Source organism: Temnothorax americanus, unplaced genomic scaffold (assembly GCF_048541705.1).
Source record: "Temnothorax americanus isolate GAGA-0224 unplaced genomic scaffold, ASM4854170v1 Scaffold10, whole genome shotgun sequence".
NCBI lineage: Eukaryota > Metazoa > Arthropoda > Insecta > Hymenoptera > Formicidae > Temnothorax > Temnothorax americanus.
In genome coordinates this window covers 778957-796068 of record NW_027509231.1, presented here as the reverse complement: position 1 = coordinate 796068, position 17112 = coordinate 778957, and the positions used below count along the sequence as shown (strand labels likewise).

Sequence of the window (17112 nt, the reverse complement as noted above, 5' to 3'; positions counted from 1 at the left end):
CAAATTTATACGTTCAAGTAGCCGTTCTTAAAATCGCAACATATACTGTGTCTTATCAATTTTAATGTCATGACTTTATGTAAACAGTATTAGGTAATGCTATAAAGAGTGATTTAACACGCGAGGGTTTCGTATTTTTGAAAAAATGACAACAAATTTAATTATATCAAGAATTTAATTTGTTCTACGTAGGCATGAAAAAGCGTTGTAATATAAATTGTATAACATTATTCTTTTTCTTGTTACAGCGAAAAAGCAAAATGGTGCTGCTCTGCGAACAAATAGTCTGGGTTCGGGTGCGAGAACGCCGCCCTTGGAAAGAAAAAGTAAATTTTCTGCCCTCGGTAGACTCTTCAAACCTTGGAAGTGGAAGCGGAAAAAGAAATCGGATAAATTTGAGGCCGCTTCTCTGTGTGAGTAAATAATGTACGATGTAAAATAGTTCAATTTAAACGCGATACAGTTTTGTTTGTAATGAAAAAATTTAATGATGGATTTTGTGCTTTGTTATTTTTGTGGTTGACGTTGCTTTATCACGAAGAGTCTTTGCATTTTTAAAATAATGAATGTTATTAAATTTAATTTATGCATTTAAGTAAAATGTTTGCATTTTGCACGAAGAAACGATATTTAACGCATTTTAATTATATATTTCTACGTCTTAAATTTATTATGCTCGAAGTTGTTTTAAACGTTTGCCATGTGCGGTATTGTATTGTGAAAATATTTAAATAACGCTGCAGATAATAGAGCAAACAGCGTAATGACCTTCGCGTTCGTTTTCTTTGTCTTTGTTAATAGCGCTCGAGAGAAAAATCTCAGTACGTGCCAGCAGAGATGAATTGGTGCAGAAAGGGATATTACTGCCCGTGATACGGTCGACATCGTTTCCGGAAAATGGTAAGTTTGCATCTTCTTATCCTTTAATTTTTTCTTTTTGTACTTGTATTCCGTTGTTCAGTATTATGTTTACGTCATTTTTCGGATTTGCTCGGCACTAATCTTTCTTCTTCAACGTCACGGATTTTTTTTTGTCGATAATTATTTCGTTGATTGGTTGTTTTGCCATTTTATATGACAATTTTATCTTTTAAATCAACCAGTTTTTTATTATTGTCTTTCTCGGTACGCCTCGTTTGTTGAAATTTGCACGCCAGACAGATATTTCCGAGTCCGTTTACCTGGCGCGCCGAAAGTGGTGTCCACCCCTTCGGCAAATTGCACAGGAAACGAGAAACAGAGTGCTGGGGTGTCGACAACTTGCCACCCAATGGTGAAGGTCGTAATTGCGTTTTACAGTCACTACCGTGTAGCAGACGCGAACTCAATTTTCTCAATTTCGTGACTCGTGACTAGTTATTAGCCGTATTTTGCGCCAAAATGATGCGATTAATCATTCAAGCTAATTTACGTTTAATGTTTCTTGAAATAGTTATCTCTCTAATCATTTGCTATGCTGCAAGACAGATAACAACGTGTATCTGCTGGCATTATCGCGATGTGATACCACTGTGATCCTTCTTACCGACGATCTGTACGAGGCCTTGCAAGTGGTTTCACGTGTTGTTCGAACGTGGAGTTAGTTGATCTTTTCGCGTTCAATATATGTATAATAGATGTTAATAAACAATTCATTTTTTTGAAACCAGAAACATTACTGTCAATTAATATAAAATTTCGAGAAATATTGTCAATCGATATTGATATATAAAATTAACATAATTACTTCAATTTTTGAAGAAAATATAATTATTATAAGTAGCTTCTTACTTCCGTCAAAGAAATAAAAATTTTATGTTTATCGAGAAATCTATGATTAAGAGAATATTTGCGATTTCCGAGACATCGTATACGACAAACTCGAGACGATGAGGCTAATTAGCAGAGAGAAGATAGATTTCAAAACACTTCTTTAATTTTCCTCACCGCTCAATTAAAAGGATTTCAGAGATATATAATTAATACTTATCTTTCTCCTTTATACTTAAACACGTAATGATAGTTAAACCTGTGTTTCTCGTCACGAAAATTCTGGGAATCCCATTGATTCCAAAACTATTTTGCGAGTTCCGTCATCAGTCATATTCTCGTCCAAACAGTCGGAACTTTTCGAGACAAGTTTTGAGTGAACGCGTGGCTTCTACATATCCCACCTTTTGTAATTAAACAATTAAAGTATTCCGCTCGCAGTTTCGTCAGATTATCGCAGGAAGTTGCGGAACTTACCGGTGCGGTAGACGCGACGATGATGTAGGGCTACTTATCAATGTACGTCATCCCGCGTTACTACGTGGACAGAGAGAGAGAGATACGTTTATTTAAATTAACCACAAAATCGATGGAGACCCGGGAAACGTGGAGATATGAATAGCGGAAAATACTGTGAGATATCGTGTAGGAGTGAGCACATTGAAAGAAAAACATCGATAGCAATATCAGATATACATTAAAAAAGGCTCAATGTTATTGTCCAGGTTACGTGTTCAAATCGAATATCGATGTTTCGAAAAGCTGCAGATAATGAAAAGACCTTTTTTTCGCAATGATGTTTTGTGTACAATATAAAAAAAATATTTGTTACGTATAAATTTTGCCGTATAGTATACACAGGAAATATAAATTTCTTTAAAAATTTTTTAATTATTTATATCTCTACTCCTTTGTGTGTTTTTACACCTTTATTTTTTTATAAAATTTAACGCGTGTTAAATTTTTTTATACATATATTTTTTGCTAAAATTTAGATTCTGAAACGTTAGAATTATAAGGACGATAGAGATTACTGCCTTTATTCTGAAGTTTACACGTCGCAGCCGTTTCCGCGGTGAACCGAATTAACGTGACGCCACTGATGTCTATAATTATATTGTTGACTGCACAGAACCGTTGTTACGTTCTGTGATTTTCTGTTCTGAGTTCTAATATGACTGAGTGAAACTCGAGCTATTCACCAAAAACACCCGACCTTTGAAATTCCACCCGGGTCGATGTCCGAGTCCTTTCTACGTTAAATTAAATTTAACCCATCTATAAATTTGATCCATTTGTCCTTTGTATACTCTCGTCATTTCTTTGTTTTTTCTACCTTGCAATTTTAACCAATATTCCATTGTTTAATATTTTTGTTGAAGGAGCGCTAATTCTTCACGTGTGCGTCGCGAAGTTCATATTAATAAAAAAAAGCCTAACGTCTTTTTTGCTTTTTTAACCTTTGCGCATGTAATGCCATGCAAATTTCTCATAACCGCGCCTTGGAAACTGCGGCTCACACCGCGGATGCTCACGAATTAATCACATCCGAGTACCAGCGGTATCCCTAAAAACAATGCGCGCTCCAAGAACACCGCGAGATCCGGGCGAATTAATATTCAAGACTGGATCGTGCTTTTCGTTGCAGAAACGATAAGCGAGTCGGCGACGGACGCGCAAAAACCACCGTCGCCGCAACAAACGCCTCAACAACAGCAGCAACAACAACAGCCGTCGCAGCAACAACCACCCGGCGGTACCGTGGCTGGTGGCACCGGGGGTGGCGACGGCACCCCCGCGGCAACACCCACGTCCGTCGGTAACGTGCAGCAATCCCAACAAGCGGTACCTTCGGCCACGCCGACCCCGACGACTGCCAACCCGCATTCTACTGCAGGACCGCCCAGCAGCAATCAACCATCGCCTCATCCCTCGCCTCTCTATCCCGTGATGCCACCGCAGGCCAGCCAGCCCAACGGCAGCACGCAAGGTAAGTCGGAGTTGAGAGTTTTCGTTAGTCGTCTCATGTGTTGCTGCGCGACTAATAAACGCGCGTTCGCATGTCTGTACTGGCGATTGTCACGGCAGGGTGCGAATTTACGCACGGTTAATTGTTCGAAAAAATCGATTACAAATGATAGGAAGCCATCCTCTATCGAATTTTGAGACTCGTGATTTTTATCGTAGTGATTAGAATTGGACTTATACTTTTTGTCATTAGAGATATTAAATCGATAAATGAGAAGAATATCAGCTCGATATAAGTTTTGGTTTTTTTTCTTCCCGATCGACAGAAATATGTAATTTGCTTGATAAAAATAAGGAGTGCTAAGAATAAGATATTGCTGGGGTGGGGATACATGCAAGGCAACTATATACGAGATGACGTAAACGATATTCGATTGTGCTATTTGGGAAGGTAGATTCTATCGCGCGACAGACAAGCCAATTTGAGTAGATACACGTGGGAACTGCTGTGTATCGATATTGCATTTGCACGCAGACTGGGCAAATAAATCATTCTACTTCCGTTTCATCTCGTTTTTGTTATGTAATAGGGACGAGGTATTTTTGTTCCGGCGGCTTATATATACTCACATATTTGTGTAATATGCTTTATTAAACAAAATTTAATTATGCGTTTATATCGACAGATGCTGGTCTCAAGCTGTATCAATTGCTCTACGAGTAATTTATATATATAAAAAAAAAACACGTACGAAAATATTTATTAAATAAATTTTTTCTATGGCTTCCTTTTTGTAACTTAGCAATTTTTTTGGATGTTTTATTTTATTTTAAACAATAAACCTTTTAACGTAATTTTTTCTGTTATTGATTGCTCATCTCGTAATGTGCATTTTTTAAATATAAATTTCTTTTTTTCTTCATTGGTGCATCTTTAATACTCTTGGTTAATTGTAGATAATACATTAAGATGACGAGAAAGAAATATTAATCTCCTTTGAAAAAAGCTTTATAAATTGTCGCATAATGAACTCTTATCGCGCTGGGCGCCTAAAATGCGCACACACAATGTGTATGCATAAGCGACGACCTAATTACAGAACGTCATATCGAGGTAACATTAATGGGCAAATATAATCGCGATGTATCGCGCTATGCCGATTTTCTCATAGAATTTGCGCCTTTTGACGATATTTTGCCTTCCGGGTATTGATTAGAATAATAAATTTAAAATATTAATATCAAGCTAATAATAACGTGTTTTAGAATTTTCTGTACACTTTTTACGTAATAATAATGTAAAGATTGCATTTTAATAAGAAAGATCTTACAGCAAAATTTATGTATAAACCCGTTTATTTCATCTTTAAAAAAAATAAGCAACACGCCTCTTCAAACATATCTTAGGCGAGTAATGGATTAATGATTTTTTGATATGTTTAATAGTTCAGGATTCAATTTCTTTTATAAACGATAGTGACCATTATTATTCAATATTTTACACAAGATGTGAAATATATATTGTGACCTGATTTTGCACATTTTCGTCAACTCGCACGTCCGATGTATTTTTAAAATAAATTGGGTGACACTCTGTGGAATAAATAATGATATACGGATGCGTCAAAATAGAAGAAGCCAATTCCAATCGGTAATACGATAACTCTCTTAGTCCGATATTTGGCTTGCAATACAAAATTTACTTATTGCTCCGAATCTTCTCGAAATTTTGGTATCGATATTTTGAGGCAAATTTAACATATGACATTACTCATCGAATATTGAGAATTTTTCTTAATTCAGTAATATTTGAAATCTCCAGTTATATCACAGTTCTATACGTATTATGTACGTATTGATAAAAATATGGAAAATCATTAAATAGCATTTATTGTAATTATTTTTATTTTTAATAACTTCTAATTATAATTAGGAATAAAATTTATTAGATAAATAATGACATATACTTCTTTGTGCATTTTCCATATTTTAATTTAAAGAACAGGTATAAACAAGGGAATAACAAATTAGCTTTCGCAAGCAATCCAATTCCTTGTAACGTCACGTGTAAGTAGTTGACGTATTGCTTAAACAAGGCTATCAGGTTTCTTCGTTGGTCTAAACTGAAACCGTAAAAGGTATGTTATTATCCGAACTAGTAATGCGATATTACAAAGTTTCTCGGCTATTTCTAACTACAGACCTTGCAGAAGTCTTAATTTTCAATTGTTAACATGATTCGAAAGCTGACATTGATTCTTGTTCGTAAAACGCGAAGCTTTTGAATGATTTTGTAAAACTATTTCTATACATTTCGATTTCGTATAAATATTTGTTCCTGATTTTATTTTTATAGTCTATATGGGCTATAATCTATTGCTATTTAAACAATTTAATTTCTCGCGAATCAGCAGTTTTTTAGCTCGAGATAAATAAATAATTTGAGTATACAGTAGCACGTTATTACATTCAATAATGTCTGTGTAATAATGTGATACATTAATGTTAACAACGTATTAATATACATACACATAACTAATAAAAATAAATATTAGAATGCGAATAAATATATATATAGATTGCGTATTCGTATCTATAATTATTTCCTACGTACATGTAGGTATTATAAAAATACAATGCATTAACGATTTTATTATTCTCCGGATTTATAAATTGTAATGTTCTCTAGAGGAATATGATAATAATTTCATGCTCTTTTTCGCGCGATGATGTTTTTATTTGACGCAGGAGGACTGTAGGAAAATACATTTTTGTACCTCTCGCATCCGAGCGTTTCCTAATCTTTTTCTCTCCAAACACCGGCGCGGCTCACTATCCGCCGTGACTTACCTATTTCAAAAGCAAGTGCGAAACCATGCTTTTAAAGATATTTTGCTGCAGCCGGGTGTATATAATATTTTAGTGATATACTGGTGCGGGCGCATCGGGCGCATTTTTCTCGCGAGCGAAAAATCAGCACGTCGCGACGCGCCGCAGCCAAGGAGGCGACGTGCTTGCGAGCGTATTAGGAGCGATGCAATAAGCTTTTAGCACCTGTTACCGGTGACAGGTTGTTCCATGACCAGAGTTAACGGCCAGCTGTCTCGACGGCGCGGCGGGTCGTTAATTCGAGCGAAATGCGAGGAATTAAGAGCGCGAAACATCACGAAACGGCATGAAATCAATGCCAGTTCGTTACCTCGTTTTACGGAGTGTCCTGGTCGTAATTTTAACTTTTTCCCTTCTTTCCTCACGAGAAATCGACATTTCTTTTGTCAAGATATCCGTACGTACGCATTATACATCTTAAATGTGATTATATCGATGCGGCAATAGAAAGAAATATAGTTACGACACTTCCTATTGTGCCGTACGTCTATATGATTCTCAGACCATGAAGTAAAAAAAAAAACGTAATTTTTATATTAAATAAAATGCGGAATTACTTCTTGCGCTAAGCAGGTACGAATGTAAATGATTATACAGAATCGAATGAAGGATAAAATTAATTGTTACGATGATCTCTAAATGTATGTGAATTTCTGCAGTGTTAAACTCTTTATCTGGTGCCTTATTAGATACTCGAAGCCTACATTCTCAAAGGACTGGGATTAGGGAGCGGTCGTAATACACTTCATGTATGATGCGTGCTTGATAATGTATCGAGGGATTTACCGGGGACCCTGAATAATGACGGATCCGCGGAATTAATGTCCGGCGCGTTGAGTCCCCCATCTCATGTCATATTTACACGTTGTCTAAGCAGTTTTCTTGGATTAGCCCTGCATATGTCCGTGTAAATATTATCGATCGAAGTTTATCATCTCGTTTTGCGAATTCATCGAACGAGAAGCGGAAAGCGTGAGAAAGGTAAATCCGCAATAATTCTCACGAAATTGACGTTCAATTCGTGAGAGATCGTTCCGAGCGATGTTTTATTCACGGCAATCTACGTGCCATGACAGCAGTACGAGTAAAAAAAATTCTTAAGTCTTCTATTCGCGTTTCGCAATTTTCGATATTTCTACGTGTCAGTATGACAACCTGCTCATAACAAATCTTTACTTTAAAAAATTACTGACCCTTTTCTCATTTGAAACTTCTGTATTTTATATATAGAAGTCTTTATTTTCCTATTTAATCGAGTTGAATATTTCTGAATCAACTCTTGCAACTTCTGCGAGCGAGAAGGGAACCTCGAGCAAAATTCGTGATGTAACGTCGAAAAGCTTTCGCAAACACGCCCGGCGGCGGCGTCGTGCTGAATTTTTTTTTTATTTTCTTCGTCGCTAAACACTGAAAGACGGTGGAAGGGTGCACGGGGGGGGAGTGCGAATTATGCTTTCGTGACAAAGGCGACGAACGAAAGATGGGCAAACAAAGAGCGAGGCGTGTACACGAACGGCCGTTCGGTATTACGTGCTGTTCTTCGTTTGTCTCGCGAACAAGAAACGTAGACGTAAATGGCGATCGATATGTCTGCGAGTACCGCGACGAGAGCCTACGAACCCTCGTTCCCCGCTTGAAGCCGTGCTCCGTCGAAAGGATTTAGATTGACGACGAAGCCACTAATTCACTAATCACCATGTTCGTATCCTCACAATCCATTTAGATAAAACTTAATCTGTTGTTTTAACGTTTATTTCTTAAGAGAAAAATCTGTATGTTTTATCAATCATCTTTATATGATATATTAAGTGTCTATGTGGGATGTAACATTGCTTCTTGTGATGAAGTTTGATGTCAATATTTTATAGTTCTTTAAAGATTATTTTGAAATTTATGTATTTATGTTATTAAAGTTTTGTCGAATCAAAATCGTCTTGAGTGAGAGAATTGAAACCAGAAAAATATGTAAAAAGCTCGCGTAAATTGTTTTTTATTCCGGGCAACGAAGGATGATAAAAAAGGAGAAAAATAGGGCACTATTCAGCCGGATGTTTCTGCTCCGCGGCGGGCAATATATTTTTTCATTTCCGAGCCGAGCCGAGCCGAGCCGACAACTCAACCGTGGCTAATATCGCCATATGGTCGATAGTCGTATAGCAAGAATCACGTCTGTGGATTCAATCTGTTCGCGATCGTTCGTTATTTAAGGCTGATCTACAATGTGCTCTTTGCTTTCTGTTTTTTTGCTCTTAACCTCTTTGCGAGTATCTCGTATTTTGCAATTCCGTCGCGTAACGTGATGTTTCTTGTCTCTTCTGAAGTTCGTCAATTTTTATCTTAGGCGACAGAGAACAAAAAACATCGCGTTACGCGACGCAATTGCGAAATATGGGATAGTCGCAAACAGGTTAAGGAGGCTCTTACCCGGCTGCTCTAATCAATGTAGCAACCGAAAAATTATCATTAATAATTGGTTATAAAATTATCGGAAAATTAAATAAAAAAATAAATAATGATTTTTACATAGTGTAAGAGTAAGTTATATGTTCTATTAGTGTAAATATTAAAATTTATACAATAAGTCAGTTGACTACGTCAGTGCTAAAGAGCAGAACATGCGCGTGTCACAACGTCGTCTGTAGCAGTCTGCAGCTAAGTGAGGTGTAGCCGTGTAGCGTTGTAGCGAATGACGCGATGAAGAGATGGAGCCAAAAGAAAGATATAACGTGAGAATGCTGAGAGGGAAAATGAAAGGAAAATTCGCGAAAATAAAGGTTGTCAATGCGCGAGAGAATAATTATGCCGCTACCATACAGCGCAGAGAAAAGACATGTGCAAGTGAGGTTAGAAACTTCGCGCTATTTTGACACTCGGAAGATCATTCGCCTAACCTGTCGTACGTCATATTAAAACTACAATATCTTTTATAACTCATCGTCAACACCAAGTTTTCTTCTTATCATTAGAAAGATTATTATTTTAACTACAATTCCTTAGTTTTTTGTTTACCTGGCTCGCAAACTTGCCAAGAAAATACATCACTTCCGGTAAAAATTTTAGTGTTTACCATATGCCCTGTGTTAAAAATGCGAATTTCAATACTGATATTTTTACAGTTTTTATCGTCAACCTATGCTCAAGTTTTGGGCATCGGTCCGTTGTGGTTCACTTTACAACATATATTAATTTCATAAAGATCTGTCATATTATGATCGAGGTAAGAGCCTCCTTAAGAACAAAAAACAGAAAGCAAAGAGCACATTGTAGATCAGGCTTTAAGTCTGTTGCGGATGTTTCTTATTTTCAGTTCCCATCACATTCTTTCTAGTTTCGTTTCAAGGATGATGCAACGATCTCGTTATTGAAAAGAGTCGTGGAATTTCTCGTCTTTTTTAAACATAAGTTAATATAGACATTTTCTTTTTCTCGTTAATATAACGATTTTTTTTTGCTTAATGATTTTTGAATTTTGGTTTTTTGCCTAAAAGATCGCCTTCGTAAAGTTGATGCTTTAAATTAAAATATCAAATCTTTTACATCCGGCCTTAAATAATCTTAAAATTAAAATGAATGTCTTTCGTGTTGAATATCGTAAAAAGAATAGATACATAAGTGAGACATTCAATAATTGAAACATTGAAAAACAGGAGACATACTAATGTGCACATTTCACTAGGGGAAAGGCTCGTATTTTCCCGACTGTGTAGTTTCGTTGTATAGTTTCCGTAACATATAGGCGCGCAAAGAGACGGCGAGACAGAAAGGAAGGAAAGAGAGAGACGCGCGGAAATGGAGAGAAAGAGAGCAACTACTCGCAGATCGATATTGACGCAGGGCCGTCGTGAAACTTTACGCCGACGTTGACGACGAAATTCACCCCCTGACGTTCCCGGGTACGTTAGCATTTCCCGCAATTCCTCTCTTTAGTAAATTCGGTGCACGTCGGATCTTAATCTCATATACTTGCATCGTGATTTCACGTTAATCTTATTATCGCACCATCGAAGCAATATCGTCGTAACTACTAGAAATTTATTTGCAAGTCAATTATTTACAGAATTAATTGCAGTTAACACTTTTCAGATTTTTTTTTCAAATCTTCAATATTAGATGTAACATATAGCGAACTTTTACAAACATAAATTGGATTCTCACGACTGTGAGACGTGCCGCGTGTTTATCGCGGAATTATCGGCAGCTATTCGTCAAAGCGATTTTGCGGAAGAGTTATGGGAAATCGATATCGGTCAGATATCGATATATATATATATATATATATATATGTATATGTATATATTTCTCGAAATATAGACATTGCAATTCGTGTTTCGTGCGTGACCATTATTCTCTGGTTTATACAAGATCAAGTTTGATTTATTTGCCGCGCAGAAAAATGTCACGTATCGTTATGTCGCAACGTTGGCTGAAACGACACATTACCATAAGCGAATAAATTATTTTTTTATGGCTTGTAATATTATACATATTTAGTCACAATAAATGTAATTTTAATGTAGAAAAATTCTATTTTGAACGTAGTATTGTATCGTGAATTTTACATGCGATATTAATTTTATTTCCTTTAATCCGAGAGAAAAGATATTGGGAAAAGGACAATAAAGCGCGCAAATTTCGCCTGATGAAAGTTGCGGTTAGAAAATGGAGTTTGGCTCGCGAGACTTTCCTTTCAGGTTCCATTAATGTAACGCAGGGGGTGGTTTTAAGGATAAAGTGGAAAATTGGATTGCAATGATAACGGCAGGAAGATTCACTTAACGTTGACAGCGATTTAACCCTTTCAGAGCACCTCTCCCTGCGCGCGCGCGCGCAACGACGGACTCTCCACAGAAGAGATCATGTCTAGCAAGAGTATTTGAATTTTCACATCTTCTCTCCTGTTTCTTGGCGCCTTCGTGCTACGAATGGCGACTCTCGAACGATGAAAAATCGCATGAGTTTGACAGAGTTTGAAATATACGAGTAATATTTGAAGCGTGACAAAAAGGACCGATAAATTTTTAAAAATAAGAGCAGCTATTTTTTTGCGTGGACAATAACAGATGGACGTTTGTGCTACGTTTTGCAGATATATTTCAGAGATATCCTGCACGTCGTTAAAAACGATGCGCGGTATTATTTCTACTGCACCCACGTACTAGTTTCACTAACTCCTATCTCGCGTATCGTTTATCCTCGCGGAGGAAATGGATTTCGCGATGTTTGAGAAGAGTTCGACGATACTACGTCACATCCTAATGCGAAGTTTCGACGCGGCCTATCGGGTAGGCAGAAAAAGTTTCCGCGTTCTCAGCCTTTGGTGTGTCGTTCCCAGGAGTTCTATGGCAGACAGGCAGGCAGGCAGGCAACTGTGCACATTCAAAGTTGTACTGGCTTTCTTATATCTCATTCCCGACAAACCCCAGGTTCGGTATGTGCCGCTTCTGTTTTATGGCGTCAACTTCTTTACGAAACATTCTGAACCGTGTTTTTCGCGTTTCGCGATAAGATTTTATGGCGGCGAGAGTGGGGGGGGGGTCTTTGGATTTCTATCGTTTTTTATTTTATCCCGTCGTCATTATGACCCGATATCGCGAATTGCGTCGATAGGAAACAGTACAAACTACCATAAAATATTCAACGTAATAGTTTGTTAGTTTTGCCCGTGTAAACTTTAGCGATATTGTACTCGAATTTTTAAATATAATAAAAAATCAACTTTGAAACTCTCAATTTTTTGTACGGTGAAAATCGAGCGAAGAGTGTACATAATGTTCAATATATATGACAGAACAGTATTCGATTGAAAGAGATAAGCGATCAACTATATTCGAAAAAAATATATTAGATTGATGAATCGCGATTTCGCAAAAACGTCGCCGCTGCACTGGCATGACTCGGAAAAAAGAAAAAATGGTACGCGCAGTTAGTTCCGACGTGGATCTTCGTGATACACGCGATGTAGAAAACGCGTTAACTCGATGGAAATATCGATCGCGGTCCTGCGGGGAAATATTTCGTGCGTGCGCCCGAATGGAAAATTTTGCGATGGCGTGTGACAAGCGAGTCCGTCGTTCTGACAGAATCGGATGGATTGACGTCGATGGAATCGATCAAATTCATCTCGGCGCGGCGATACAACGGACGAAACAAAGTGCATTTTGGAATAATAATCGATAGCATTCTTCGAAAACGTTCTTCGCGTGCGCAGTGGGGCTGAATAGAAAATTCGACACGATACACGCACGGCGCGGCGTGGTGAAGTAGGTACAACAGTTTGCGGAATGCGGGCGAGAAAATTGCAAAGCGTCTTCGGCAAAGCGTTCGAGGCTCGTGAAATTCCTCGTAAATTTTCTATCGTCTGTGTATCGTACTGCCAAGAGGTCGACGAACTCTCGAGGTTGCCGAGTGCTTTGATGTAATTCTAGAAGGTTACTAACTTTGCGCGCTTGATCGTTCGCGGGGGATCGCTCAAGTGACCGCAGCGTACACCTCGTTGAAAACGTGCACACGTGGTAAGTCGTTGAAACGTCTGCGACGCTGCGGCACTTTCTTTTTCTCTCCCTTTCTCGTTTCTACGCGTATCAGATACTGGTTTTGAGCGCACGTAAGTCGCACGCGAAACGTTATGACGTAGAGTTTTAAAGTGTTCTCTTTCTCAAAGCCTTTGACAAGACGACAGTTTCGAGAGATCGAAAAACTGTTTTAGAACCGCTTTATATGCTCGAGAATAAAGGAATCTTCTTGTCACAATATAAAATTGCAGTCTTGTAAATTTTTCTGGACTCAACGTACGTTTATGGCGAATGTTCGTCGGAATGACGAATACACGACGTTTCTCGAGGTTTTTTCCTGAGGTCGTCGGCGCGCTTTTCACATAAATATTTTTTCGTAAAGGGCTCGGATAAATGATGGCGAGCGGCAGTGTGAAATGTGTAGCGCGGAAGAGATGGTGGCGAATGTATCATTCATCCCGTCTGTCTGGGCGATAGCGGGCGATAGTCTGCCTTGCTCAGAACAGAATGCCGAGCCACGGTCGGAATTCTTCAAGCAGATCGGTGAAATGTTCTCTGTCCATTGTAATCTTTTACGTACGGATGGAAGAGCTTTTCTTACTAGCTCGATCGATAATTTCTCTTGTTATCTCACACCTATATAATAACTGGTCAATATTGTGCTCGCTTATTCTTTTTTTAAATATTTCTGATAATATCTCGTATATTTTAACCCCGATGAATAGTGAACTTTGGCACTATTGCGTATAAGATTTCTCGAAGAAGATGAAACTTCAAGCGGGCGACTAACCCGGCTGACTTTTGTGAACTCTGCGAGAAGTTTAGCTATACGATTCCGAAGACTGATGTCGTGATACCGAGAATTTCGTCTTCTTCTCTCGTATTCACAAAGATCTCGGAGTTTATCTGGCACTGGTATCGTGCGTTGTCAAAAACGAATTTCACGAACTTCATTCGGCAAAGTTTTAGAAACGTGCATGCGAAAGTGCATTCAAAGGTGCATTAAATAAATTGATTGTAATTGAAAAAGTTATTGAAAGTATGAGATAAATATTTAATTTGTTTTAAGTACAGTTTGATATTTGAAGATTTTATAAAGCATGAACTTTTCTCATTCTTGTACCGAATTATAATTAAATAAGTTTATTCTCTAAATGAAACAATAAAAATAATACGTTAATTTTAATCTATTTATAATCATATATATCTTTATTAAATGTTGACAGAATTATTATAATTTTGAGACATACAACTACGTACACACACATATATAATATAATCAGATCATGATGTATACTTTTACTGAATTTTAATGGAATTATTCTCGAACAAGACACATTAATTCTAACATCAGTTGACATCACAGCAATGTCGAGCTGACGCACCCAAAGAAATCGAGGAAGCTTAAAACAACGCTATTTCGCTTTAGTGAAATAGCTGCATATCTCGGCCATTACGTTTCTGGCAAGCTTAATTTGAATAAAGCCCACGCACCAGCCTGGACGACGTCGAATAATTTACGTTTGCGCGGGTCGTTGCGGCAGATTTACACCCGGCGGCACGAGGGTTAAGAACCCCTGGATTACATCGTTTCTTCGACATGCACCATCGGTGCGATAAACTTAGCTGTTTTGCGCACGTTGGTACATAGACGGAAAATTGGAAATCGATATGTCGACCGCGTCTGCATGTACGGTATAGCACCGCGTCTCGCGCCGTATCTCGCGTATGGATCAGCTATAAGCATGTTTGCACGCGCACGTCGTCCAGGCGAGGCGCGATCGCTTTGAAAACGACCACCGTCGTGGGAGTACGAGTCGGCCACTTGTTCTTTAAATATAAAGAGCATGTGATTGCGTCGATAGCGTCACTCGTATTTCTCGTCCGATGCGTGCGCATCATATTTGCTCGGGTGATTATCATCGCGTTGGATTATCAATGCGTTTTCCTTCCGAAATACGCCACGATAATTTTCCTGTAACAAGGATCTCTTATCTTAGCGATATCGAAATGCTTTCGATTCTGATTTATGGCAGATCACGAAATTTGTCGTGAACAGAATTTGTAAAAAAAAAACTCTAACTTTAAAGATTAAATGTAAAGTATTAATGCAGTTTTTTATAAATCGTATTTTATTTTTCTTTGTTCCAGGTACGTATTACTACCAATTACGAGAGTGTCTTGTAAGTCTTCATTGATCTCAGAGGAGCATTGTGTGAGTACGTTCGTTTCAACCTTATATAATCTTATATAATCTTTCGACTGTTATTTGTCTCGATGCCGAACATCGAACGTTTTTAAATTTTGCGGTATATTTAGCAAATTTTTATTTATTTATTTACTCGTATTATTGTTGCGAATTTGTTTTTTTATTTTTCCCACGATAAGCATTAGATTTCATGAATCATATTTTAATAAAAATATAGCGATAATAATTATTATGATTAGATCTTAATCTCAGAACTATGAAATATTTTTACATTTTTTCATCTTTTTAAAACGTCATTATTAGCAGCTCGTAGATCCGCTTTTCATCATACAAGAAACTATTACCTTAGACATCTGAACTCGCGCGAAAGTGCTTTCTTTTGGCCCTCTGGCTGTCTGCGTGTTATTTGTCGCCCCTAATTGTGGCTTTCCCAATTGAGAGTTTAATGTCGCTAGCAAGGTGCATTTGTACCGTGATAGTCTTTGATCTCGGCTTCGTATATACACTCGAATTTGTCCCTATCTACGGTGTCTCTGTCGTCATTAAATTCCGCGACGGAGCTTCATGTTCTCGCGTGCTCCTTCAAGCGAAAACGATCCTGCTGTTTGCGAGAAGAATTTTATGTCGCTCCTCGTAATTTTTATATAACTTTTTTCGTGATATTCTGCATTCTCCACGTTTTTCAGTCCAGATATTTTTTCTAATTTATTGTTTCTAACGTGGAGTTTCATTTTTGTATTTTGTTCATGTATTTCGTTGAGTATATCAAGTTTAGAATCTAGTAGAGAATTGAACATAATATAAGTAACAAGATCTTCTATTAATTTATATGATAGCCACAGGTTATAATTTATGGGCAGGATATAATCATAGGTCGAACTGTCGAACGCGGAATGAAACATATTGTCTCACCGTGCGCATTCATGTCGGCGTCGAGGAGAGACAAGGGAATATTGAGCGGTTCGCGCGGAAACATACACGTTAATCTATTCAAGTCGTGACGAAAATCAACGGCTGTCTGTCTATGATCATATATCTTCTGATATTTTGATGAGCACTGTTCGTAAATTCACGAGATTAACGAGATAACTGGCAATTAATTTCTTAGCTCGGAGACCAACATCGCGAATATCCGCGAAGCTCTTTAAATACCCACCTGCATAAGTAGGTCATTTGAATCAGACCTTTGCGATAGAGAGGAAGTACTTAAAATGGAAAGATCAAACCAATCATCTTTATTAGAGAAACCTTTCCACGTAGATAAAAATCTCATACTCTCACGCACAAGTTTAATCAATATCGTATAAGTCCTAGAAAAAGTTGATTCCTTTCGAAAAGCAATCCTCGCTCTCCTTTTACTTATTAAAAGATTTAGTGTAATCAAGCACGATAAAACGTAATGAAGAAAAAGTTGTCCAAATGAATAAAACTAATGTTCAGATAAGCAAAATTCCGTTTAAATTCTCTTGAAGGTGCGCGTTCACCGTTTCGGCGAGTTTTTTCTGCAAGAACGAGTTACTAGGTTGGCAATTTTTTTTTAATTTGGAAATGACGAATATAGATTAGAAATAACGGCAGTGTTAGAAATTTATTGGTGCGCTTGTGGGTACCGTGCATTACGATTCTCGACGGAGTATCGAGTTCGTCGGTCAGGCACCTTCGAGGGCTCGCGCCAGGTGCATGGTCGTGGATAGGTGTACGGACCCGGTGGTGGTAGGTCGGTATAATCGGCGGCGGTGGTTGCAGCTGCAGAAGGAGAGGGTTAGCACGGGGTGGAGAGCCAGC

At 37.9% G+C, this 17112-nt stretch overlaps 1 protein-coding gene across 17 annotated transcripts in view; it reads left to right on the top strand.

The window, feature by feature from the left end:
* Positions 1–17112, top strand: part of LOC143898905 (phosphatase and actin regulator 2) — a 216109-nt gene that overhangs the window by 86985 nt on the left and 112012 nt on the right. For all 17 annotated transcript variants that reach the window (XM_077408775.1, XM_077408804.1, XM_077408795.1 and 14 more), the window contains 3 exons: positions 249–413; positions 802–900; positions 3398–3739. In XM_077408775.1, the coding sequence (XP_077264901.1) occupies positions 249–413; positions 802–900; positions 3398–3739 (606 nt within the window). The remainder of the gene's footprint in view (positions 1–248; positions 414–801; positions 901–3397; positions 3740–17112) is intronic.